Source organism: Scyliorhinus torazame, chromosome 18, assembly GCF_047496885.1.
Source record: "Scyliorhinus torazame isolate Kashiwa2021f chromosome 18, sScyTor2.1, whole genome shotgun sequence".
Lineage (NCBI taxonomy): Eukaryota > Metazoa > Chordata > Chondrichthyes > Carcharhiniformes > Scyliorhinidae > Scyliorhinus > Scyliorhinus torazame.
Genome location: NC_092724.1, coordinates 75,425,304 through 75,450,420, shown reverse-complemented (window position 1 = coordinate 75,450,420; position 25,117 = coordinate 75,425,304). Strand labels below are relative to the sequence as shown.

General features: G+C 43.7%; 1 protein-coding gene across 6 annotated transcripts in view; it reads left to right on the top strand.

Annotated features, from left to right (window-relative positions):
* itgb4 (integrin, beta 4) overlaps positions 1 to 25,117 on the top strand; it is a 359,993-nt gene that overhangs the window by 296,519 nt on the left and 38,357 nt on the right. For 3 of the 6 annotated variants that reach the window (XM_072482931.1, XM_072482930.1, XM_072482932.1), the window contains exons 30-35: positions 9,574 to 9,711; positions 10,141 to 10,323; positions 13,755 to 13,874; positions 16,032 to 16,241; positions 18,577 to 18,732; positions 20,618 to 20,743. In XM_072482931.1, the coding sequence (XP_072339032.1) occupies positions 9,574 to 9,711; positions 10,141 to 10,323; positions 13,755 to 13,874; positions 16,032 to 16,241; positions 18,577 to 18,732; positions 20,618 to 20,743 (933 nt within the window). The remainder of the gene's footprint in view (positions 1 to 9,573; positions 9,712 to 10,140; positions 10,324 to 13,754; positions 13,875 to 16,031; positions 16,242 to 18,576; positions 18,733 to 20,617; positions 20,744 to 25,117) is intronic. The other 3 variants (XM_072482936.1, XM_072482935.1, XM_072482933.1) reach the window with 2 other exon arrangements.

Here is a 25,117-nt window from a genome sequence, read left to right as displayed (position 1 = left end):
GTCAAGCCAGGACAGTTGGTAGGATTTCGCAGGCCAGATGGTGGGGGAGGAATGTAATGCGACATGAATCCCAGGTCCCGGTTGAGGCCGCACTCATGTGTGCGTAACTTGGCTATAAGCTTCTGCTCGGCGATTTTGCGTTGTCGCGCGTCCTGGGGGCCGCCTTGGAGAACGCTTACCCGGAGATCAGAGGCTGAATGCCCTTGACTGCTGAAGTGTTCCCCGACTGGAAGGGAACATTCCTGCCTGGTGATTGTCGCTGCCTGGTGATTCTCCACTGGCAGAACTACGAGCTTTGGATTTCTTGTCCGCTACCCGTTTCATCACATTTTGTGCAACTTTTAAATGTTGTCTAGTCAATTCACCTACACTATTTAATCGTTCCCTAAAATTTGACACGTAATCCAATAATGTAATTTCCGATTTCTCACTCATCAATTTTTCCTCAATCAATTTAAGTGGTCCTCTTACCTCATGACCAAAAATTAGTTCAAAAGGACTGAATTTGGTTAACTCATTAGGTGCATCCCTAATTGCAAACAGTACGAATGGAATTCCTTTATCCCAATCCTCTGGATAATCTTGCCAATAAACCCTCAATATTGTCTTTAATGTCTGATGCCACCTTTCTAACGCTCCCTGTGATTCTGGATGGTATGCAGTTGATTTAAATTGTTTTATTCCTAAACTATCCATAACTTTTTTGAATAACCTCAAGGTAAAATTTGATCCTTGATCCTTGATCCGATCTGCAATTTCTGCTGCTAATCTCACAGTTTTAACCCTCTGCTCTTCCACTTGAGTTGTCACTACATCAGGATTTGAAGTTTTAAACTCCTCCAAAAGTATAATTTCTCTGAGAGCTTCATACGTTTAGTCTATTTTCAAAGCCCTTATCCACCTATCAAAATTACTCTGTTTCATCCTTTCACACTCCATGTATGTTTGACCAGGTTCTTTCCTTAAATTTCTAAACCTTTGTCTGTAGGCTTCAGGCACTAGTTCATATGCACCTAAGATGGATTTTTTCATCTCCTCATACGTCCCAGATACCTCCTCCGGTAGTGATGCAAACACTTCAATAGCCTTACCTACCAGCTTTGTTTGAATCAGTAATACCCACATGTCCTGTGGCCATTTCATTTGTTTAACTACCTTCTCAATTGAAATGAAAAAGGCTTCTACCTTCTTCTCGTCAAACCTTGGCAATGCTTGGACATATTTAAATAGATTCCCACCAAGCCTTCGACTTTGACGTTCTTTCTCACTATCCTCATCACTATCATCCAACTGTACATTTCCCTTTACGTCTGCCAATTTTAACCGACTGTCATGTTTCATGGCCATTTTCTGAAGTTCAAATTCTGTCTCTTTATCTTTTTCCCTGATCTGTATCTCCCTTTATCTTTCTTTTTGTTCTGCTAGGGCTATTCTTTCTTTTCTCCTTTCTTCTCTCTCCTGTTCTTTTTCCTCTCTCTCTCTTTCTTTTTCCTCTCTATCTCTTTCTCTCTCTCTTTCTTTTTCCTCTCTCTCCTATTCAAGTTGCTTTAATTCTTTCTCATGTTCCATTTGTTTAATTCGTAACTGAATTTTTGTTATTTCCAATGAATCAAACTGTATCTCAGGCAACTTTAAATGCTTCGCCACCGCCATAATTACCTCATCTTTTTGCATTTTGTCAGGTAATGTTAACTGCAATGTTTTTGCCAAGTCTAACAGTCTGCTTTTAGTCTCTGTCCATAAGGTACTGCGGGTGACCATCTCCACCCCCCAAAAACTTCAGAGCCTCTGAAAGAGCCATTGTCCACAACACACTCCCCACTTAAACTAGAATACCACACCTGAAAAGCAACCACAATATGCTCACACCTCACAGTCTTTAAGTTCACTAAGCCAATCCAATGGATAAACTTTTATCCCGGACGAGCCCCCAATTTGTTGTGGGCCAGGGTTTCGAAAACCCCAAAGTGTTTCATGGAGTTCACCTGTCCCACAACTTTTAATAGATTATGGTATGAACAAAGAACAAAGAACAAAGAAAATTACAGCACAGGAACAGGCCCTTCGGCCCTCCCAGCCTGCATCGATCCAGATCCTTTATCTATACCTGTCGCCTATTTTCCAAGGATCTACTTCCCTCTATTCCCCGCCCGTTCATATATCTGTCTAGATGCATCTTGAATGATGCTATCGTGCCCGCCTCTACCACATCTGCTGGCACAGCGTTCCAGGCACCCACCACCCTCTGCGTAAAAAACTTTCCACGCACATCTCCCTTAAACCTTCCCCCTCTCACCTTGAAATCGTGACCTCTTGTAATTGACACCCCCACTCTTGGAAAAAGCTTGTTGCTATCCACCCTCTCCATACCTCTCATAATTTTGTAGACCTCAATCAGGTCCCCCCTCAACCTCCTTCTTTCCAACGAAAACAATCCTAATCTGCTCAACCTTTCTTCATAGCTAGCACCCTCAATACCATGCAACATCCTGGTGAACCTCCTCTGCACCCTCTCTAAAGCATCCACATCCTTCTGGTAATGTGGCAACCAGAACTGCACGCAGTATTCCAAATGTGGCCGAACCAAAGTCCCATACAACTGTAACATGACCTGCCGACTCTTGTACTCAATAGCCCGTCCGATGAAGGCAAGCATGCTGTATGCCTTCTTGACCACTCTATCGACCTGCGTTGCCATCTTCAGGGTACAATGGACCTGAACTCCCAGATCTCTCTGTACATCAATTTTCCCCAGGACTCTTCCATTGACCGTCTAGTCCGCTCTTGAATTAGATCTTCCAAAATGCATCACCTCGCATTTGCCTGGATTGAACTCCATCTGCCATTTCTCTGCCCAACTCTCCAATCTATCTATATTTTGCTGTATTCTCTGATAGTCCTCCTCGCTATCTGCAACTCCACCAATCTTGGTATCATCTGCAAACTTGCTAATCAGACCACCTATACCTTCCACCCAGACCATTTATGTATATCACAAACAACAGTGGTCCGAGCACGGATCCCTGTGGAACACCACTAGTCACCTTTCTCCATTTTGAGACACTCCCTTCCACCACTACTCTCTGTCTCCTGTTGTCCAGCCAGTTCTTTATCCATCTAGCTAGTACACCCTGAACCCATACAACTTCACTTTTTCCATCAACCTGTCATGGGAAACTTTATCAAATGCCTTACTGAAGTCCATGTATATGACCTCTACAGCCCTTCTCTTTGTCACTTCCTCAAAGAATTTATTAGGTTTGTAAGACATGACCTTCCCTGCACAAAACCATGCTGCCTATCACTGATAAGTCTATTTTCTTCTATATGTGAATAGATCCTATCCCTCAGTATCTTCTCCAACAGTTTGCCTACCACTGACGTCAAGCTCACAGGTCTATAATCCCCTGGATTATCCCTGCTACCCTTCTTAAACAAAGGGACAACATTAGCAATTCTCCAATCCTCCGGGACCTCGCCCGTGCTCAAGGATGCTGCAAAGATATCTGTTAAGGCCCCAGCTATTTCGTCCCTCGCTTCCCTCAGTAACCTGGGATAGATCCCATCCGGACCTGGGGACTTGTCCACCTTGATGCCTTTTAGAATACCCAAAACTTCTCCCTTCCTTATGCCGACTTGACCTAGAGTATTTAAACATCGTAGAGCACATGGCCCACTCGACAGGTGTTGTACAGCAAAAATGAAAAAGTATTTTTTAAAGCAAAACAATGTTTATTCTATGAACTCAAGTTAACCTTTTTAAAACATACAATGAACATCTTAGCAACCATCATTGAAATACAACCCCCAAAGAATACAACACTATGTAATCCATAAGCTGTCCTTTTAACATCCAGAAGACTTAAGAAACCCCTTTTAACAGAAGCACATTAGGTTTACATTCAGTACTGAGAACATTTATAATTCTGAACTCACCAAATGATCAAGAGATAGTCTTTTCATGGCAGAGAGATCAACAGTACATCTGCTCTGTCTGGCTTCAGCCCCAACACTGAAAACAAAACTAAAACACACCCTGCAGCAAACAGCCTAAAACAAAAGTAAAAAGCTGACAGACAGCCCAGCGCCACCCACTCTCTGACATTACTGCAGTAGTAAACACCCATTTCTTAAAGGTACTCTCACTACAGATATTTATATACACACCAATTTATAAACACCCATTTCTTAAAGGTACTCTCACATGACACTTAGCAAATATTACGACAGACATTGGCAGTTGCCTCTTTGCTGAACATCTGCCTTAATCGCGGTTTGTGGTTGGAACTCTTTGCATGTTGGCAGTTGAACAAAGCAGAAGTGTGATAATAGCCTATAACCCAAAGGTCAATTTGTTGTACAAATGTCTTGTGCATAAGTCAGCACATTTAATGTCTTTAAACAGAGTCCATTTTATATCTGCTGGCATCCATTTTGTATCTTCTGTAGTCCGTTCAGAATTCTACCTCTTCACCTGCTAAAGGTTCCACTTCCTGAACCTGTCTTTCCAACATTGAACCTACATGACTCACTCACTCGACAACACTTGACACCATCAGCCGGTTAACAGAAGGACATTAAAACCTCAGTGTCTCCATGCCCACTCAGGAGATCAACTCGAATCAGACGCAAACCCAACCGTCTGAACCTGTGAATATTGGACTGATTTAGCCTGATTAGTGATAGTGGAGTCGGACACTTTAGGAACTTTCAAGCGGTTATTGGATAGGCACATGGAGCACACCAGAATGACAGGGAGTGGGATAGCTTGATCTTGGTTTCGGACAATGCTCAGCACAACATCAAGAGCCGAAGGCCCTGTTCTGTGCTTTACGGTTCTATGTTCTATGTACTCATTGATTTCTGTAATGCATTTGCACACTACATCAACTATGTTTGTTCCATTTTCTTAACAACATACAGAAAATATGTAACACAACAAAAAAGGGGGGATGTAGTGATCTTTGTATGGGCATGTACATAAGGGGTTAATGGGAAATCAGAAGATCACTAGAGGGCAAAACCGGCGGGTAGAAAAGCCAGACACAAGCAGCTCTCTCCCTTTAAGTGATTAGACTGTGACGAGAGCAGGAGCATTGATCTAGCTCAGGGTGACTAGTGTGGTCAGACATAGCTACTTGGAGGTACAAGGATAAAATTGTTTGTCGACCATCCTCCTCAGGTTGGCTGTATTTGTCCACCAGCAGTCATGACACAATGTGGCAGGAGTGCAGAACTTTGATCTGACCTGTTGGTTGTGGAATCACTTAGCTTTGTCTATTTCTGCTTCTGCTGTTTAGCAGGCAAGCAGTCCTGTTTTGTAATTTCACCTTTGACAAGGTCCCACATGGCAGAAAGTAAGAGCCCATGGGATCCAAGGAAAACTGGCAAGTAGAATCTATTACTGACTCATTGACTAGAAGCAAAAGGTAATGTTGATGGATGTTTTTTGTAATATATTTGTTTGTTAGGTTTTCCAATTTTTTTTACAATAAATGCAACAAAGTAATAAAAAATATCAGTGCAGAACAAGCAAAACAGCAAGCAAGATAGAACTAATTCAGATCAGTATTCTTCGGGAACTGGTGAATCTAGGTTACATACCTGATCAATCCAACAATAGATGAACAAATTGAGTAGGGGAAAGGAGGATAAGACCATATAAAATCAGACAGATAACAGTTCAGGTTGCATACCTTTCTGTATTGCGATATCAAGATTAACAAAATGAGATAGCTCATGAAAAACTCAACAGGAGGAGATCAGCCAAGTAGAGCCTAAAAATTTAAGATACTTTACGGAATTCATCAGACTTCGAGCAGATCACAGAATTCAGGAAATCCGTGGGAATGCATTCCATAATTAACTTGTGCCAGTTTTGAATTGAAGGATATTTGTCACTAATCCATGAGCCTAGGATATTCTTATGAGCTGCAAACGTCAGGGCATTTTTTTCATTAAGATCAGAAATTCTCCAATCTGGAAGATCCAGAACCGGGAACACAGGATTAGATTTGAGGGCTATGCCAAAAATCCTCTCTAGCTCCATGACTACACACGATCAATAGGATTGAATCTTAACACAGGTCCATAAACAGTGTATATAGTCAGCTTAGACTACCAGGCACTTTAGACACATCAGGGATATTACAGGAGCAAACCTCTGTTAAAACTCTGTGTAATATGCAATCGGTGCAGTGTTTTGAACTGGGTCTCCTTAATTTTATTGCAAACTGATATTTTACTGGCACAATCCGATATACTACCCCATGTCTCCTCATCGATATTAATTGCCAAGTCCTTTTCCCAAGACTGTAAGGCACCCAACGTGCTAATGCAGGACCTGGAATTTAAAACATCATTGAACTTACTAATTAATTGTTCAGGTTCCACAGAATTCAGGACTCTTTCCACCAGGGAAATTGAGGAGTCGAGATTCAAAGTTGTCTTATTAAGGAAAAAGTCTCTAAGTTGTAAATACTTTAAAAAAGGAGTGTCCTGGAATGTAAAATGCTGACATAGCTGCTCAAAGAATGACAAGGAAGCATCTCTGAACATGTCTCCCAGCCTTCAAATGACTCGACCTATCCAAATATTGAATCCATGGTCGATTAGAGCGGGTGCAAAGTCTGGACTGCTCTGGATAGGAGGAGAGCGGAAATCAGTTTAGATCTCCCTTCTAGGTAATGGACCAACCTCCATTGTTGAAATCTACCATGCGGTTTAAGTATAGAACATAGAAAAATACAGCACAGAACAGGGCCTTCGGCCCACGATGTTGTGCCAAACCTTTGTCCTAGATTAATCATAGATTATCATAGAATTTAAAGTGCAAAAGGAGGCCACCCGGCCCATCAAGTCTGCACCGGCTCCCGGAAAGAGCACCCTACCCAAGGTCAACACCTCCACCCAACACTAACGGCAATTTTGGACACTAAGGGCAATTTATCATGGCCAATCCACTTAACCTGCACATCTTTGGACTAAAAATTTAAGATACTTAAGTGTAGTCTTGTATACACTTTGAACTCAGTAGAAATTTAAGCTACACGTCTCGGGTGCGAAATTAAATCTTTTATTGTGTCTATTGATTATAATTGAGAGTTTGAGATCTTCTTGTGGTTACAAATCAAATGTTCTCAGTAAAACCCTGCCAGCAGAAGACTTTAAGAGATATAATCGACCTAGTAGTTTACAAACAGATTTAGCTTTCAAAATACAGTAATGGTTTCTTGCTCAAAGCAAAAACAGCTTGCGCAGACTTTAAGAGTTAGAGTGGAAATATGAAAATACAAAATAAGGATAGCGAGTAGTTATGTAAAAGGTATAGAGTGATCCTGGATGAAAAATGGCTGCCCGGACCTCTATCTTTAAGGAAAATGTCATCAGTCTGGCTCCATCTATCCCTACCCCTGTAATGTGCTAACTGGCTTGGATGAATCTCAAATGCATTTGGTTGGATGGTCAGTTGTCAATCATCAATATGAAACATAGCTGTAGATATGTTGCTTTTTAGATGATTGCCGTGTGTTGGAATGTGACTTATACTTTTAATCAGCTCTGGTTTCTACTGGTTTTTCTGCTGACTGCTATACTATTCATATTCTTAACAATGGTGGATACATGTTGTCATGGTGCTTATTTTGACCTTGATCAGATTGTGGTGTAATACTTTTAGTAAAACTAATTTGAACTTCTGCGATTCTATTCATTAGAACAATAGACAGTTTATAATGTCAATTTAACTTTTTAGTAGAAATGTTGCATTTGTTCTAGCTAGCCTGTGAATGTTTAAAATTCTGTCCTTTTGTTACTGCAAGCTGTGTGTTTTTGTAATTTAAGGTTATGCTTGAAGTCTTATGTTGAAATCCATTTTAAAATGGATTTCAAACTGGGCTTTAGTATTTACATCGAAATGGCTAAATCAATGACCCTTTTACCTATCAGAAATAGCTGGTTCCCTTCATCCATGCTCTCAGATTATTAATAATAATAGGATTATCACACTTAGGCAGAACCTGCCTAAAGCATAAAATAACAAGACCTGTGGAGGATAAAGTGACTGATCTACTTCAATATCGAGCAAAATGGATGAAGGGTCCTTCTTAACCCAATCTCTTACAAACCTTAGGTGAGAAGCCAGTTGATATGGCCTAATATTTGGGAAACCCTTGGACCCCAGAATTGTGAGCTTAACAAACTTGAGATGAGGCTTCTTCTTGTCCACACCCACAAATCAAATTTAAAGGAAAAAAAAAATGTCCTTTAAAACCCAAGCCAACAACCCAACCTCATGAGCACATAGGTTTTGAGTCAGCACACCGAGCCTCTGGTCAATAACTCGGATAATGTCGGCAGTCTTAATTTTCACTGCTTACAAGAAAGCCTCTGAGAGCACTGGGTCGAGAGACCTCTCAGGATTCAGGCCGCCAGATTGAAAGGGCGGCTCCACCCCCGCTGAATCCGCCTGTGCTCTTTTATTGCTGGGTTTCTTGACATTTTTCTGCATATTCTTACCAATGCTAATCCAGAGGTCTTCCCGGGACATAATATCAATTATTAATTCAAGGATTGGGTCGCTGACTGTCCAACAATCGGGATAAATAGATTATAAGTGGGTGGTGCCAGAGCCCGCGGAAAAGCAGCTATTCCTGCAGCACTTTGTTCCCCCCCCCCCCGATGGTGTTTTTGATCTTGGAGGGCTATTTCCAGTGGGGCTCCGCTGGCCTCAGCACTGGGTACTTTGTTATGGTGAAATATATCGATTTAGACTTAAATGTGGGGCACGTGATTTAGAAGTTTATAGATATTACAAAACATGGCTGTGTAGGTTTGATAGGGAGATGTCAATGACCTGGTCAGGCAGACAGAAAAGTCGCAGATAGAATTTAATCTGGCGAAGTGTGGGGTAATGCATTTGAGGAGGGCAAAACTGGCAATGGATATACAAAACTGAGAAATGCAAAGGAACAGAGGGAACAGAGTATCCCTATGGATCTCTGCACAAAGGTAGGGTAAACTGGTGCGTGTTCTTTGGATTTAATGTATAAAATTATGAGGGGCCTAGGTAGAGTGGATTGGAAGGACCTATTTCCATTAGCCAAGGTGAGATGGGGTACATTGAAAGCAATTGGTAGGAGGTTTAGAAGGGAATGGAGGAGAAGGTTTTTCACCCAGAGGCTGGTCAGAATCTGAAACTTGCTACCTGAAACAGTGATAGAGGCATTTGAAAAGTACTCGGTCATGCATTTGAATGCTGTGACCTTCAGGGCTATGGACTAAGGGCTGGAAGTGGAAATAACCTGGGTAGCTTTATGTGCGACCACAGACACAATGGGCAGAATGGCCTCCTTCTGAAACATACATGTTCGATGTTTCTATTGAGGAACTCCAGTGTATAGCATTTTAGCCTGAGTGTTAGTGGGTATTGAGCCTGGTATTTGTACTGGAATTGACTGCTTCTCTGTCGTCCTATTGTTATCAGCCTGGGCAGATTATCAGGTGATTTTCTGTTGATGCCCACAGGGCAATATGAGGAAAACTAACATCAATGTTCTTATTCCCACCTCTTAGTACCAAATGAGCCTGGACGATTGGCGTTCAATGTCATTTCACCAACTGTGACGCAATTGAGTTGGGCCGAACCTTCAGAAGCCAATGGGGAGATCATAGAGTATGAAGTCACGTATGCAGTGGTGACTGATGAGAATAGTGAGTATCTCTCAAAGCAGAGAAACTGTCTGGTTAGAAATCACTACATGATCTCTCTCTTCCACTGTTTATCTGAAACACCCATTCCCACCGACCACCCCTCCACCCCTCTTCTGGCTTCACTTCCACTCTAACGCAAACAGTGGTAAATTTTGGCCTCCTCCTAGCCGCAGAGCTGTTTCTGCCCATGGTCCAATATCAGACGGGGGAAGTTCAGGCCTCACCATCCTGGCCATGGACCCTGCACTCTCTCCCTGCACATATCCAAAAGTGGATACACCCCAAATTTCTAGGTGCTTAGTGATGAGTAAGTCTGAGCTTTGCACATTTTCACCAATGTTAAGAGAGAGTTCTTAATCACTGAGCAGGAACACAAGATAGTGCATTTATCTTTCTGATTGTTTTGTTTGCTGTGCATGTTTCTCACAGAACCCATTGGACCAAAAAAAGTGGTGAAAATCAACAAACCAAAGAAGAGGATGATAATGATTGAGAATCTGAAAGAAGAGCAGCCATATCGGTACACGGTACGAGCCAAGAATGGTGCTGGCTGGGGACCTGTCCGAGAAGCCACGATGAACCTCTCCACGCAGCCAAAACGCCCAATGTCCAGTGAGTGATGCATCATCAAGAACTTGCAGAAAGTCTCATACAGAGAGTTAAACAGACAACCAAGGAGTTAGCACACATAGTGGGAAAATCATCTGCTACTTACAAACAGAAAGGAAAAGATCTATTGAGCCAGACACTCCTTGTGGTGCCTTATACTCCCTATCCCAAGCAGAATACAATCTCTCGGGGAGATGTGAAAAAATAGGGAAAGCTCAGGTCAATTAGGAAATGAATAAGGAAGATTTCTCTCTTACCCCCTTTAGGCAATGAACACCAGACCAGTAGATCACTGATTAACATTACCTGGTCTCTGCCTCGTACATGATGTGATGTCAGCCCACAGCCAGAAACAGATTCAGCTCTCACCTGAAGGAATTCAGTAAATCATCATCCACAAGTCTGCATCCTGTTACACAAGTCCATTATTCTCCAGAAAAGATCTCCTCACATAGATCTGCCTTGATATAACTTAGGAGGGTGAGCCCATCTCACCTCTAACCTTTGCACCCTCTCGTAACCTTTGCTTTTCCATCCAATTGATCATCCTTAAGCTACTTGCATCTGCACCCTTTTCTTTCCACAGACTACGCCCATTTACAGATCCCCCTGCACATATTTAGTGGAAAGGTTATGAGCTGTGAGGGCCCATTAAGGAACAGTATCTCTACAGCCTAGAGTTAAACGCTTTGAGGGATTTAGAGTAGTGAGTGGAAATAATACGGAAACACTACTGCAAAAACAGGTCAGGAACAGGCAACCGGGGATATCAATTTAAAGTAGTGGAAAAAAAAATCCGAATTAATTAAGCAAGATCTTCTCTTCTCAAAGAATGAGTAACAATGAGTTTGAGATTCTTCAACTTACAATGAGATGCAGTGAGAGGAGAGTCATAATTTCCTCATGAATGCCACATGATTTGGCATACAGACATTCTTCCTGTGACGTTGCAAAGGTTACAGCCCCCCCTATTTTTCTTGGTGGGCAGGAACAGCAATAGGAATATCTCACTCAAACTGGCAGGCGCTCTATTTTAATTTTAACAGATAGGGGGTGGAGGGGCGTGTAGGTGCAGGCATGGAATATACAGATTAATGATGATCTAATTGAATGGTGGAATAGGCTTGAGGTGTTGAAAGGCCTCTGGCTGTTCCTATGTTCTGCCACCCTGCTGATTATTTGGTAGGATGTTATTTAACCATTGAAGGTTGTTAGGCAATATCTGGTAATCTGGAGGTCATGGAAAGGACACTAGTATAAAATGAAGGATATTTTAGTTGTTTTTATCATCTATTTCCTTGTTAGCACTTAAGATTCTCATAATCATTATACCAAATAATGTAAATAATTTATTCCTGATTTCCCCTATTAATATCAATGGGGTTGCCAATGGAAATTCCCCCATCTTATATCTCTGGGAGGAGATCCAGTCTGTAGGAGCAGCTCTTCACCTAACTCAAGCACATCTGCAGATAGGGATGAATATCTTTTGCCTGAAAATGAGGGCAGCTGGAGACTCTCAAGCCCAAAGGGAGCAGGAACAATCAACCCCAATGGCATCATTCAGAGATGGGAATGCCCGACTGACTAATGCTGAAAGCTTCCTTGGAAGCAGCCTGGCCACAGTGTGTTTACTTTCCATGATACTGTGTGAGTAAGGTCATGCTAGGATTAACCATTGTCTGCCAAGATATCACGGTCGACTCTTCAAATCCTGGCATCCAACTGACAATTGTTAGCTGTCTTTTCCGAGTCTAATAAGAAGCTGTGCCATCTGATACAAGGACCACTGTGTCTACCATACAGAATATGCTGGCATAAGCAATGACAATAAAGTCCACCTCCTTGTAGGGGACGATGTTGCAGAGTGGAACAGAGGACTGAGGACCACTGTTTTCGCAATGATCTGTGCAGCATCACTTTGACTTCATCGATCAAGCGTTGGATTATCCCATTACTTGCCAGCAGACTTGCACCTACATCTTGAATATGCTCTCTTATCCTTTTTTGTCTGTCTCTTTCTACTTTTCTTGCCCTTCAGCTCTGAGGGGTTGAAATTCCCTCTGAAGCTGTCTAAAGGCATTCATCATTTTGGTTCTCCTATTTGTGAAACTTCTCTTTAATTGTCCCTTTTCCTTTAAATTTGATTTGTGGGTGTGAACTTCAAGAGTTTCCTTTGGCAGTTTGGTGGAAATGCTCTTTATCTGTGCTAATGGGGTTTCTGTGGATGTCACAGCAGAAAAAGCTCCAAGAAAGATTTCCTCCTTTAAACAAGTGGCAATATCTGGGAGACATGTCTGCACCTGCTTGCTAGATATTTGGACATCCCCACTGTCATGATATCCACATTAACATATCATGGTGCAATCACACACACACACTGATGGACAGGTAGATGGATCAATCAACACACACACAACATCACAGCCAATCACCAGTGAGAGCACACGCACTATAAAACAGGGAACACCACAGTTCCCGCTCATTCTACCAGGAGATAGCTCAGAGCACAGAGCTCACAGCGCGCCACTCAGACATACACCATGTGCTGAGTGCCTCACTAAGATAGTGCTAGGGCTGGGTCCACAGGTTAGCTGGTACAATACGAACCACAGCCAGAAGTTAATAGTTATTATTGTACAGAATAATAAAACAGAGTTGTGCCATCTACAACCGTGTTGGTTCGTTTGTGTATCGGAACACCCAACACGACACCCACCGTCAGAAATTGTCCAGCTCCCTTTACTGAGTACTCACCATGCTGGCATTCATTCTGTCGCTCTGCAGCACCAGATAACTAGAGAGATTGGGGCTATCCCACCTTTCATGATACTTGTAAAAGGCATCTATTAAAACAACAGGGCCTATCATTTTAATGGATGGTTTTCACTGTGAATTTGGATATTGGATAGTCCTTCTTCAATAAACTGCAAGAAACAACTTCCAAATTCCTTAGCCAGAGAGAATAGGAGAAAAGATGATCAGAAACATGAGATGAGAACTCAATGAGAGTTGAGAACTTTCTGTCTGCCTCTCCAGCCCAATGACAAACTCAGATCATCACTTTTAACCATGCGTAAGGAATGAAAGCTTCACACCAATAGATCAGCGCGGCAGGGAGAAAGATTTAGGAGGTTATACTGTAGAGTGCAATGAAGTTAGGTAGGAGGAGGCCTGTGTGGTGAATGGACACCACATAGAGCCAGTTGAGCCAAATGGCTTATTTCTGTGCTGTAAGTCTGTCTAATACTTTGCACTGAATCGGCTGATGCTAATTGTTCTGAAAATACATCTTAAGATTCAAAGCTGTGTTTGCCAGCTTGTCTGTTTTAAAAGTAAATGAGAAATTGTCTAACAGCTTGTGGCACTGGCCAATCATGTTGAATGTCTTTGCCAGAGTGCAGCATTTAATTGTCTCTCTCTGCCATCTGCAGTTCCCATCATCCCAGATATTCCCATTATTGATGCAGAGGCACATGATGAGTATGAGAATTTCCTGATGTATAGCACAGATGTACTGCGATCGCCCAGACCCAGCACTTCTGATGAGACAGGTATGATGGTGCATTACCAGCTCTTACATATATGACTTTAATCATGGCCATCCCTACCACTTGGCATTTGTACCTTTCCTATTTTAAGCAATAATAAATCATTTCCCCTTTTTGGACACTCTTCATTGTTAGATTTTGCTATTAATACACTGCATTGCTCCACTTTAGAATCCTAACTGCCAGATTTAAGTTTCATTTATATCCGTCCAAATATCTCCAAAGATATTGGTCATTTTTCCTACTTATTGCTTGTGCACAGAGGGTTGTGTATTATGAAAATGTAATAATTGCTACAGATTCCACATTCTAGTAACATTCACAAACAGTTTAAGCACAGTCCTCCCAGAATAGATCCCCAGAGAATGCCTTTCACTATTGTTTCTCAGTATAAACACCTTCCTTTTTATCAGGTCTTCCTCTTCTGCTGTTAAAAATGTCCATTAACATTGCTCCCTACCGCCTCCCTGGGGACATCCCAAAGCACTCAATGTCTGAAGTATTACCTTTTGAAGTGTGGTCACTTCTTATATTGTGTATGCTAAACTAATTCTTAATCCATTTAAACAATCTGCCATCTATTCCGTGAGCCGCAACGTTTCCTGTTGATGAGGAACTTTGTCAAATGGCTTTTCAAAATTTACATAAACTGATATAAATACCCTCCCTGTGAGCTCACCGTCTCTATCCAAAATTTCCCGTAGGTTTGTATTACAGGATCCATTGCTCCCATACCCAGTTGCTGCCAATGATATCTTTGCTCTTTGAATCTTTATTGACGGCTCACTTTAGAAAGCCCTCCAGAATTTTCCCATTCTGGTTTTGAGTCTAATGAATCTGTTGACCCTAGGCTTGGTCTTATTCCCTCTGTAATCGAGAGGCACTTCTGGAGCTAAAACATAACCAGAACTCTAATCTCTTGAGGGTTCTAGGCTGTATCCTAACTTGCCCAGGAGCCATGTGTGTGTTTAATGCTTCTTGTTTCGATTTCAAACATTCCTTATTAATTTTGACATGAGGTCAGGATTGCTCTGTCCATTTACTTTGGCTGTGATTTGTCTCCAGTCTTTTGTGAGAACAAATGAGAAGAATCTCATCTATATCCCCTGTCCAAGGCCTGACAGCCTGGGGCATTTTACTCAATTTACATTCAATAGACCTAGCTGTTCTTTGACTGTCTTCTGTTGTTAACAATTTTAGAACTCATTTGGGTCTGTCCATGATTTATGTCTCTTTTTCTTTTCTTAATGTTTTAGTTTATTTTGCATAAGAATGTGAGAAAGCCCAGTGAGAAAAACCCACTCCATCCCTGAGCACATTGACTCGAAAACCTTCGTTTTTAAACTCCTTTATCGCTTTGCTTCATTCTCCTCTATAAATTCCGCCAGCTCTATGACCCTGATTGGTTCCTCCACCCTTCTAACTCTGGTCTTATATATGCCCCAGTCTCTCTGCCTTATGACTGGTGACACTGCAGCAATTCTACCGTTATTATTCCGGTAAAAAAATTTAGGTATTCGGTTATTAATTTGCAAGAAACTTAAACAAGTCAACTGGATCGAGTAGTTTCTTTGCACAAAAGCAAAATACTTTGAATGTTGGAAACCTGAACTCAAATGCTGGAAATACTCAGCAGGAGGTCTGGCAACAGCGGTGGAGAGGGAAGCAATGTTAACCTTTCAGGTCGATGACCTTTCATTTTTGTTTCTCTCTCTAGACCTGTTGAATATTTCCAGCATTTGTTGTCGCTATTACAGTAGTTACCTGGCTTTGATTTTTTTCTTTTTGAAAATAGGCAACATAATACTCTATATGTAAAGTAGATGGATTCCCTCAGTCATCATTCTCTCACTCATATTAACTATAAATCCTTTAGCAATCTGCATTACTGGGGGTTATTTGTGTGTATAAAGGTGTACATGGATGTGTACAGGCATGTATATGCATTCATTCATGTGCATTTAGATGCATGTGTGTATGGATGCCGTGCACGCAGCCAAGTGTAGTGGTTAGGCTTCCTCTCTCTGTTCCGTCTGTCTCCTTGAGTGCCTCCCATCGGAAATAGATAGGTTAGGGCTTGTAGGTGTGGCCGTGCTCGGCTAATGCTGAACCGTTTTCTGGCACTAAATACCAACACGAGTCATTAACTTGTTCTGAAAGGCTCCAAATGGAAGCATGTCCGACTGCTGGGCGATGATTTCGATGGGCGGAAGGTAACGTGGAAATTACCGGTGGAAGTGATACCCCGCCTTTCCTCTAGTTCTTCCCTGACGCGGGCTTCCTCAGACATTGAGAGCCTCCTCTCCGAAGACACTGAGTATTCAGACACCATGAGAAGGAGAGGCACGCCCCAACCACGGGAAGGTCAAGGTGAAGATCTCACAATGCTTCTTTCATTAATATACTTGTGTTTCTGGGCAATCTCCTCAGTCTGAGAAACCTTCTGCCTTTGAGTAGCCTCCTGCCCTTGCTGAGTACACGCCCATTAACTGAACAGAGATACATGCAGAAGGCGGTCAAGGGTCTGTTAGCTCTTCATGCATGCGGACAGGAGTCAGAAGTCAGTTAGTATTAATGACAAAATACAAGTGCTGCCCCTCATCCTTGCTACTGCTGCTTCCAGAGTGTAAGCGACATACAGAATCTCTGGGAGGTGGGAACTGGGGTCTCATCTGAATAAAAGGTGTGGGACAAAAGAGCTGAATTCAACTCCTTGGACGGCAAGCACACGTGGAGGTTCCTGGTTGGTAATCTTTAACTGCCACCAGACAGCTGTGTGTCTGTCTCAGGAGGAAAGTAACAACAGTCTAACTGCTCAGAGGAGAGGCAGATGGTCATCTTGTGGCAGAAAGGTAAGTTAATAGAGTGGAGGATGGAGGTGGGGGAAACTGTTGCGAGGATCGCGTAGCTGCATGGGAGTGGGTTAACCCAGGGCAGTAGAGTCCGGACTCTGCGTGTGTGGCCCAGAGAAAGACTCCCACCCCTCTGGCCCTGATCAGATTTTTAACTTGCCTTGGAGCTTCCAACTGTTTGCCCATGGCGGTGCATGCAGGAGATCCATGTACGCCATCTGTCACAGAAAATGGGGAACCAGCGAGATCAGGGTGGGGAATAGAGTCACTCCCACATCCTTTCTCACTGATCGAGGAGAGTCAAAATCACCCGCGAGAATTTGAGGTTCAAATGGGCTCCGTCCTCTGAATGCATACTTGACAATACATGTAAGGAACCAGCTCAAAACAGTTGTAAAATATTTAACAACTTGTGAATTGGAAGTCTGTTCCCAGGAATGTATTTGAATAAGCAATGTCGTGTGGTGATCAGACCTTCTGCTCTCTATCACTCAGGTGTGTTTTGCCAGACTAAAGGAGTTTATATAGTGGGTATGCTGTCTCCTTGCTGAAGCTGTCATGCACTTGCTGCATTACAAGTAACTACACTTCAGAAGTGTTTCATTGGCTTAAAGTTCTTTGGGAAGTCCTGAGGTTCTGAAAGGGGAAATATAAATGCAAGTTCTCTCTTTCTTTACTTTTCTTTCTGGTGTTGCAGGCTCCACCTCAGGATCCAGTAGTGGCTAGATGTTTGCGAGGTTTATTTGTCAGCACTTTCCAAACCTGCAACCTCTACCACCTTAGAAGGGCAAGGTCAGCAGGTGCATTAGAAACAGCATCACCTGCAAGTGTCTCTCTCCAAGTCGCAATATCTTGACTTGGAAATATACCGCTGTTCCTATAGTCTCTGGGTCAAAATCCTGGAATTCCCTCCCTAACAGCGCCATGAGTGTACCCAGCCCACGTGGACTGCAGCAGGTCAAGAAGGTGGCTCACCACCATCTTCTCAAGGGTAACTAGGATGGACAATAAATTCTGGCCTTGCCAGCATCACGCACATCCCATGAATAAATTTACAAAATGTAGAGCTTGCAGAGAAGGATGTGATGAGAGCTGAACGGGGTGATCTTGAGCAGTGCGGATATTAATCACTTCATTCAGCATGATGTCCAGCCTCAGCCCATGTGGTCTGTGAACCAATCATTCTGCTCTCTAGCCCAGTATAAAGTGGTCCCAGTTGTTGAATTGCCTTTCCTTTTTTTTCTCTCTCTCTCTACTGACTGCAAGGAGATTGATGGTTTGATTGATGTTTCCCGATCTTGGAATTGTGTATCCAACTCACGAACTACTGCCTCTAAAATCAGAAGGTCTGCGCTTCCTCGCACTGCTCTCCGCCACTGTATCTCTTCCTCCTTCTTAGCCCCCCAAATCCAACATAATCCCTCCTCCCAAATACATGAATCCAGCGACACCATCTCCCAATGCAACAAGTCCTGATCCTAAAACACCAAAATGCAGATACTTTCTTGAGAATACATTTTTGCTAAGTTGAAAAAGGGGGCAGGTACAGTGTTTACCAAATGTATTGATAATTCTCACTTTGCATCATAGTGCTGACACCAAAAGTATGTTGAATGTTAGTGGGTCAAGGTTTGCTGGTACCCGGCAAAGATGGCTGGTAACCTGGTGGAGTAATGCTGGTACCTGGGCACCAGTATCTGAGTGGAGCGATGCCGGTACCCAAGTACAGTGGTGCCGATACCTGGGTGGTGTGGCTTTGATGCCCAGTGCTGGGTGGCATTTGCTGTGGCCCTCTGTTGGGTAGAATTTATGCGTTGATTTACTGAACATATTTCATTTCTCCTCTCCCACAGACATGCAGATTAATGGAAAATGGGAGATGAACTCTCTATTCCCTGGAAGTGCCAACAGCACCCTCAATCGGGGCACAACCACCACTCACAGCGGGCAATACACTAGGATGACGGGTGGCTCCTTGGAGACACACACAAATATGATGTCAGGGTTGGGTCAGTATGAGCCAGTGTGTAATTCACTGTGTGTTGAAAACTTTTTTCCTCTTGCTTGTAACTCACAGAGATGGATATTATTGAACAGTCACTTCAACCTCACAGCTCTGAGCTTCCTTTGGTCTGCGATCCCCTTCCCTCCACCACACTACGCCAGTGTGAGGTGATAGTGTCAGTCACCACGTGCGGAATGAGTGTGAGGTATCACTTCACACTTTCACATAGTGGTTTGACCTTTATTATTTTCAGAGGTTTCTACGCCCTTCCTCTCATTCTCTCAGCACATTTTATACCGCCCCTATCTGAAGCAATTGCATTTCAATTCATCCTGTTCCAAACAATGGGCAACAAATGGTTTTCAAAGTTACAATTTTGTGAAGTCGGATGGAGCAGGATTGGTTCCAACCACATGTTGTGGTCGCAGTTAACTAATCATCACCTTCCCCCTCATCCTCACTTTCCCCCTCGTCCTCCACTCTCCCCACCTTCACCTTTCCTTCACATCCCCCCTTGTCCTCCCCCTCGTCCTCGCTTCTCCCTTGCCTCTTCCCTCATCCTAGCCTAACCCCTCGTCCTCGTCTATCCCCTCGTCCTCACCTTTCCCCTCGTCCTCACCTCTCTCCTCGTCCTCACCTCTCTCCCTTGTCCGCCTCGCCATCCACCCCTGCATCCACACACTCTGGTTCTACCTGCAGGCTGTCTTGGCATTGGAGCCAGATTGAATTTAAAAGGCCCTGGCTGGCACATCAGTTCAAAGAAGGCTGGACACTGACCGCAGCTCAGACCTCGGGCCATGATGGGCTGGCCCAAAGCAATCAATTTGAGGCCAAGTCAAATTGCTCTCTTTGTGACTTTTTTGATATGAGGTTTGATTATGATTAATCTCCAAGTGCATCATATCGTTAATCCTCCCATCTACAATATCTAAAACTAGGATCTTGAAAGTGACACCAAATATTCTACAGGACGGACTTCCCCTTGGCCTCCTGGTGAGGTTCTGACCAATGTGTAGTGGAACTTTACAATCCAGAACACGGGACTAGACCTTTCAGGGGTGCTGTCCGGAATCACCTCACATACGATGGACATCTGCAACTCTCTCACCCAAAAAGGCTGAACTTAAAAACTGATATTGATAGATTTTGTTAGGCAAGGGGTTTAAGGGTTACGGAACCATGGCAGGTAAATGGAATTAAGATATAGATCAGCAATTATCGAATTGCATAACAGAACAGGCTCGAGGAGCTGAATGGCCTCCTCCTGTTCTTGTGTTCCTGCAAGAATAATAATCTTTATTATTGTCACAAGTAGGCTTACATTAACACTGCAATGAGGTTACTGTAAAAATCCCCTCGTCGCCACACTCCGGCGTCTGTTCGGGTACACTGAGGGAGAATTCAGAATGCCCAATTCACCTAACAAGCACGTCTTTCGGGACTGGGAGGAAACCGGAGCACCTGGAGGAAACCCACGCAGGCACGGGGAGAACGCGCAGAGTCCGCACAGACAGTAACCCACGGGGGAAATCAAACCTGGGACCCTGGTGCTGTGAAGCAACAGCGCTAACCACTGTGCTACCGTGCCATTCATAGTCTGTGCTGAGTTAGTTAATCTAGCAGGTTGGCTGCCATCAGGGTGGCCATGATTGACTCTAATTCAGGGGACAAGCATTGGCATCTAGTGAAAGGTACAGCTTAGTATCTGTTGGGTAGTTTCACAAACATGCAAAAAGGGTGGACATTAGGTGGAGACTGTGAAACTGTATCCCAGACAATGGCAGCATCTTCAAGAGATGAGAGTTGGGAAATTTTGAGTACCTTTTTATAAAAACACTGACTGCTCCAGTACCGTTTTCTGAATTCCTGATAGATATTTGTTTATGCAGAAACATCAATGTATGGAAAGAAAGGAGTTAACTATACAATCGCACAGCAGATGATTGGAGAGAGGAGACGTGCTGAATCCCACGATGTAAATACTGCTCTTGAGAACCTGGAGATGGTTCTACATGGTTAGACATTTTCAGATACACTTCCATAAACTCTCTTTCTTATTCACAATTATTATACCATGCACTAATGTTTTGATTTAGATACATGGGGCAGATGTTTCCACTCCCCCAAAGCGGGTTTGAGCCGATGGGAGCGGGGAAGGGGGGGGTGGGATGGAGGGACAGCGATGGGAGCATGAAATGAATGGATGGGATTCCACTCGGGAACCCACCCACCCAAACCCAGATGCAATTTCACACTTGGGCAGGCAGGTCCTCAGCTGGTAAAATTGCCCATTCGCCTATTGAGGACTTCATTTATTTATTTTTTTAAAATCTTTTTATTGGCATTTCTCATATTTATAACAGTTGTATATATACATCACATTTTTCTTGCCCGTGCTAATTTACTTTATTGTACAGAGAGGTTTATTTTGTCCTTCGTTTAACTGACCCTATGTGCACTTCGCTGCCCTCTGGATCGGTCTATAGTTCCCCCCACTTCCCCGCTGTCCCCCCCCACCCCCCACCCCCCCCCCCTTCCTCCCCTCCTCCCTTCCTGCCCCCCCCTTTGGTTTCAGCTGTGTTTTTCTTTTATTTTCATCTTTTGTTTTCCCACCTTCCTTCCATCTCCCCACCCCCGGTTGCGCAGTCCTTTGGTTCTTCATCTATCTTGTTTTTTTATTCTTGCTTACTCCTCGTTGCTGGCCTCGAACAGGTTTTGGAACAGACCGACAAACTGCCCCCAAGTATCCAGGAAGCCTTCCTCTGACCCTCGGATGGTGTACTTAATCTTCTCCAGGTGGAGAAATTCCGAAAGGTCAGCGAGCCAGTCTGCAGCTGTGGGTGGTGCTGCCGATCGCCAGCCGAGCAGGATTCTCCAGCGTGCGATTAGGGAAGCAAAAGCAAGGGCATTGGCCCCCTTCCCCATGTGTAACTCTGGCTGCTCCGATACCCCGAAGATTGCCACTATCGGGCAACTTCACCCACACCCACACAACCTTGGACATTGCCTCGGAGAAGGCTGTCCAGAACCCAGCATTCTTGGGGCAAGCCCAAAACATGTGGGTGTGGTTGGCTGAGCCCCTCTGGCACCGCTCACATTTGTCCTCCACCTCCGGGAAGAACCTGCTCATTCGGGTTCTGGTCAGTTGCGCTCTGTGCACCAGAGTTTGAGCTGCAATAGGCTGAGCCCTTGCGCGGGAGGAGGTGGAGTTCACCCTGCTCAGTGCTTCGCTCCAGAGTCCCCACCCTACCTCTGTCCCCAGTTCGTCCTCCCATTTTTGTCTGGTCTCGTCCAGTGGTGTCCGGGCTCTGTCCAGTAGCTGTCCATATATATTCCCACATGGCCCCCCTTCTCGCTGCTTATGCCCATCAGGTCCTCGAGTAGTGTGGTTTCTAGGGCCCCGGGGTGCCCTACTGTCTCTTTGTGGATGAAGTGTTTTATTTGGAGATGTCTCATTTCCTGTCCTTTTGTTAGTTTCCACTTCCTCGTCAGTTCGTCTAGTGTCGCCAGTCTGTGCCCTACGTAGAAGTCCCCGACCGTCAGTGTGCCCCCGTCCCACCTCCATCTTTTGAGGGTGGTATCGAGCATGGCTACAAAATTAGGTCTACAAAATTATGAGGGGCATAGACAGAGTGGATAGTCAGAGAATTTTTCCCGGGGTAGAGGGGTCAAATACTAGGGGGCATAGGTTTAAGGTGCAAGAGGCAAGGTTTAGAGGAGATGTACGAGGCAAGTTTTTTACACAGAGGGTAGTGGGTGCCCGGAACTTGCTGCCGGAGGAGGTGGTGGAAGCAGGGATGATAGTGACGTTTAAGGGGCGTCTTGACAAATACATGAATAGGATGGGAATAGAGGGATACAAACCCCGGAAGTGTAGAAGATTTTAGTTTAGACGGGCAGCATGGTCGGCGCAGGCTTGGAGGGCCGAAGGGCCTGTTCCTGTGCTGTACTTTTATTTGTTCTTTGTTCTGGCTGGGGGAAGCTGTGATTGCCACATATGGGGGCCATGGGGGACATTTTGGTTATCCCAAAGTGCTGTCCAGCTGGGCCCACGTTCTCAGCATGGCCGCTACCACTGGACTCATTGTGTATCTTGTTGAGGAGGATGGGAGTGCTGCTGTAGCCAGAGCCCGGAGGGTCGTTCCTTTACAGGATGCCTCCTCCATTTGTACCCAATCTGTGTCGGGTTCTTGTACCCATCCCCTCACTCTTTCTGCCGTTGCTGCCCAGTGGTAGTATTGTAGGTTTGATAAAGCCAAGCCCCCTTTGATTTTCCTTCTTTGCAGTGTCGGTTTAGGAATTCTCTGGTTCTTTGGCCCTCTGGCCCTCCAAGCCTGTGCAGATCATGCTGCCCTCACTAAACAAAATTCTGCCCGTACTTGGTCCAGGTTCCTCGATTTCCTCCTTATTCATATATCCATCCCGATGCCTCTTAAATGTTGCTAATGTGCCTGATTACACAGACTGATTTGCAATCCAGCTCTTGGTCTGTAACATTGTAGGTAGCAGGTTAGGAACATATCAGCCATGATAGAATGGATGAGGGCCCCAGACTTGATGGGCCGAATGGCCTAATTCTGCTCCTATATATTATGAACTTATGAACATCCTCTGGCAAAGCATTCCAGGTACTCACCACTCTGCGTGAAAAACATACCCCGCACATCTCCCTTCAACTTTCCCCCTCTGACCTTGAACCTGTGCACCCTTGTAATTGACACTTCCACCCTTGGAAAAAGCCTCTGATTATTCATAGAATTTACAGTGCAGATAAAGGCCATTTGGCCCATTGAGTCTGAGTCTGCACTGGCCCTTAGAAAGAGTACCCTACTTAAGCCCATGTCACCACCCTATCCCTGTCACCCAGTACCCTCACCTAATCATTTGGATGCTAAGGGGCAATTTATCGTGGTCAATCCACTTAACCTGAGCATCTTTGGAATCTGGAGCACCCAAAGATGTGCTTCCGCCTTCTTCCCCATGGAACTGCAAGACACATTAACCTGCTAGATTTGATCCCAACTCCCTTTCATTTCAGAAACAAACAGGCAGTCTACAGCACAAGTATTTATAATTGTTGCTCTGATTAATGAGATGTGAATCTCTTCTGCTGACAATATGAATGAGTTCAGGTTAATCCCAACCCAATTCTTAGAAGCCATGGACACACAGCTCAAAATCAACCTCTAGATCAACCTGAATAATAACAACTTGAATTTGTATGGCACTTTTAACATAGTAAAACAAGCCAAGGCACTTCACAAGTGTGTTAACAAGCAAAAATCTATACCAGGTCACAAGAAGGAGACTTTGGGGCAGATTACAAAAAGGCTGGTCAGAAATAGGTTTTAAGAACTGTCTTGAAGGAAGTCAGATAAAATTGTATATAATAAAGTCAATAATTTGTGTCATGATGCTCTGCGCCAGTGCGCTGTCAATTCCAGCTCCACCTGACCCAGAATCGCAATACGGTTGAAATTAACTTTTATTTTTAAAATACCCAAGGTCTTCCGTTGCCCAATAACTACAGTCACCAGGTTTGTAAATTTGAACACAATTAACCTTTTACCATTAACAGTAACTATAGGCAACAAATGCTACTACTATCTAATCTCTAACACCCCATCCCCTGCCTTTTAACTTACCCCGCCGTCTATATATACGCACACACACAGATAAACAAACACAGAGGGGAAAGAGGGGTGTAAAATAATGATGCAAGCAAAAGAATAAGAGTCTTTGTTTCTGATTCCAGTTAGTTTATTCGTCAGTCCAGGCATTCAGATGGATGTTATCTTTTATCAGCTTGTGATGATTTTCACAGAAATAGCAGACAGCCAGCATTCGAGAGAGCGAGACAGCATCTTCTTTCATGGTCTATAAGTGTCAGCCTTCAGACAGTGGGTAGCAGAGCAGAGAGAGCTGCTTCCAGCTTGAGGGTCCTATGACTTTTGCTGGGTTCTCTCCGAAAACTGCCCCCTAGCAGGAACCAATCACTTTTGGTTGCCGGGCAGAATATTGTCCTTGGCCAATCCATTGGACACTAGCTAATCAATCGAAACAAACCCCTCCAATATCTTGGGTGCCATAAAGTTTGGGTTCTTCTGCCCAAAATACAAACCTTTATAACACAGCGTTCTATTTTATTATTTGACATTTTGAGTTCCTTACTTCCTCTGCTCAACTTAAAAGGTAAGTCTCCATTAATGATCCATGAACCAAAAACAATAAAGACAAAATAAAAGAAATAGGAACAAAGGAAATCACCAGGAAGGACCCTTACATATGCCAACTTGCACACTCTTTGGAAGTTTATCATCATGTCTTAATGTCAGAAATATCTCTAACTGGCCATAGGATCTCTAGTGCAATAGATTAATCCAAAAAGT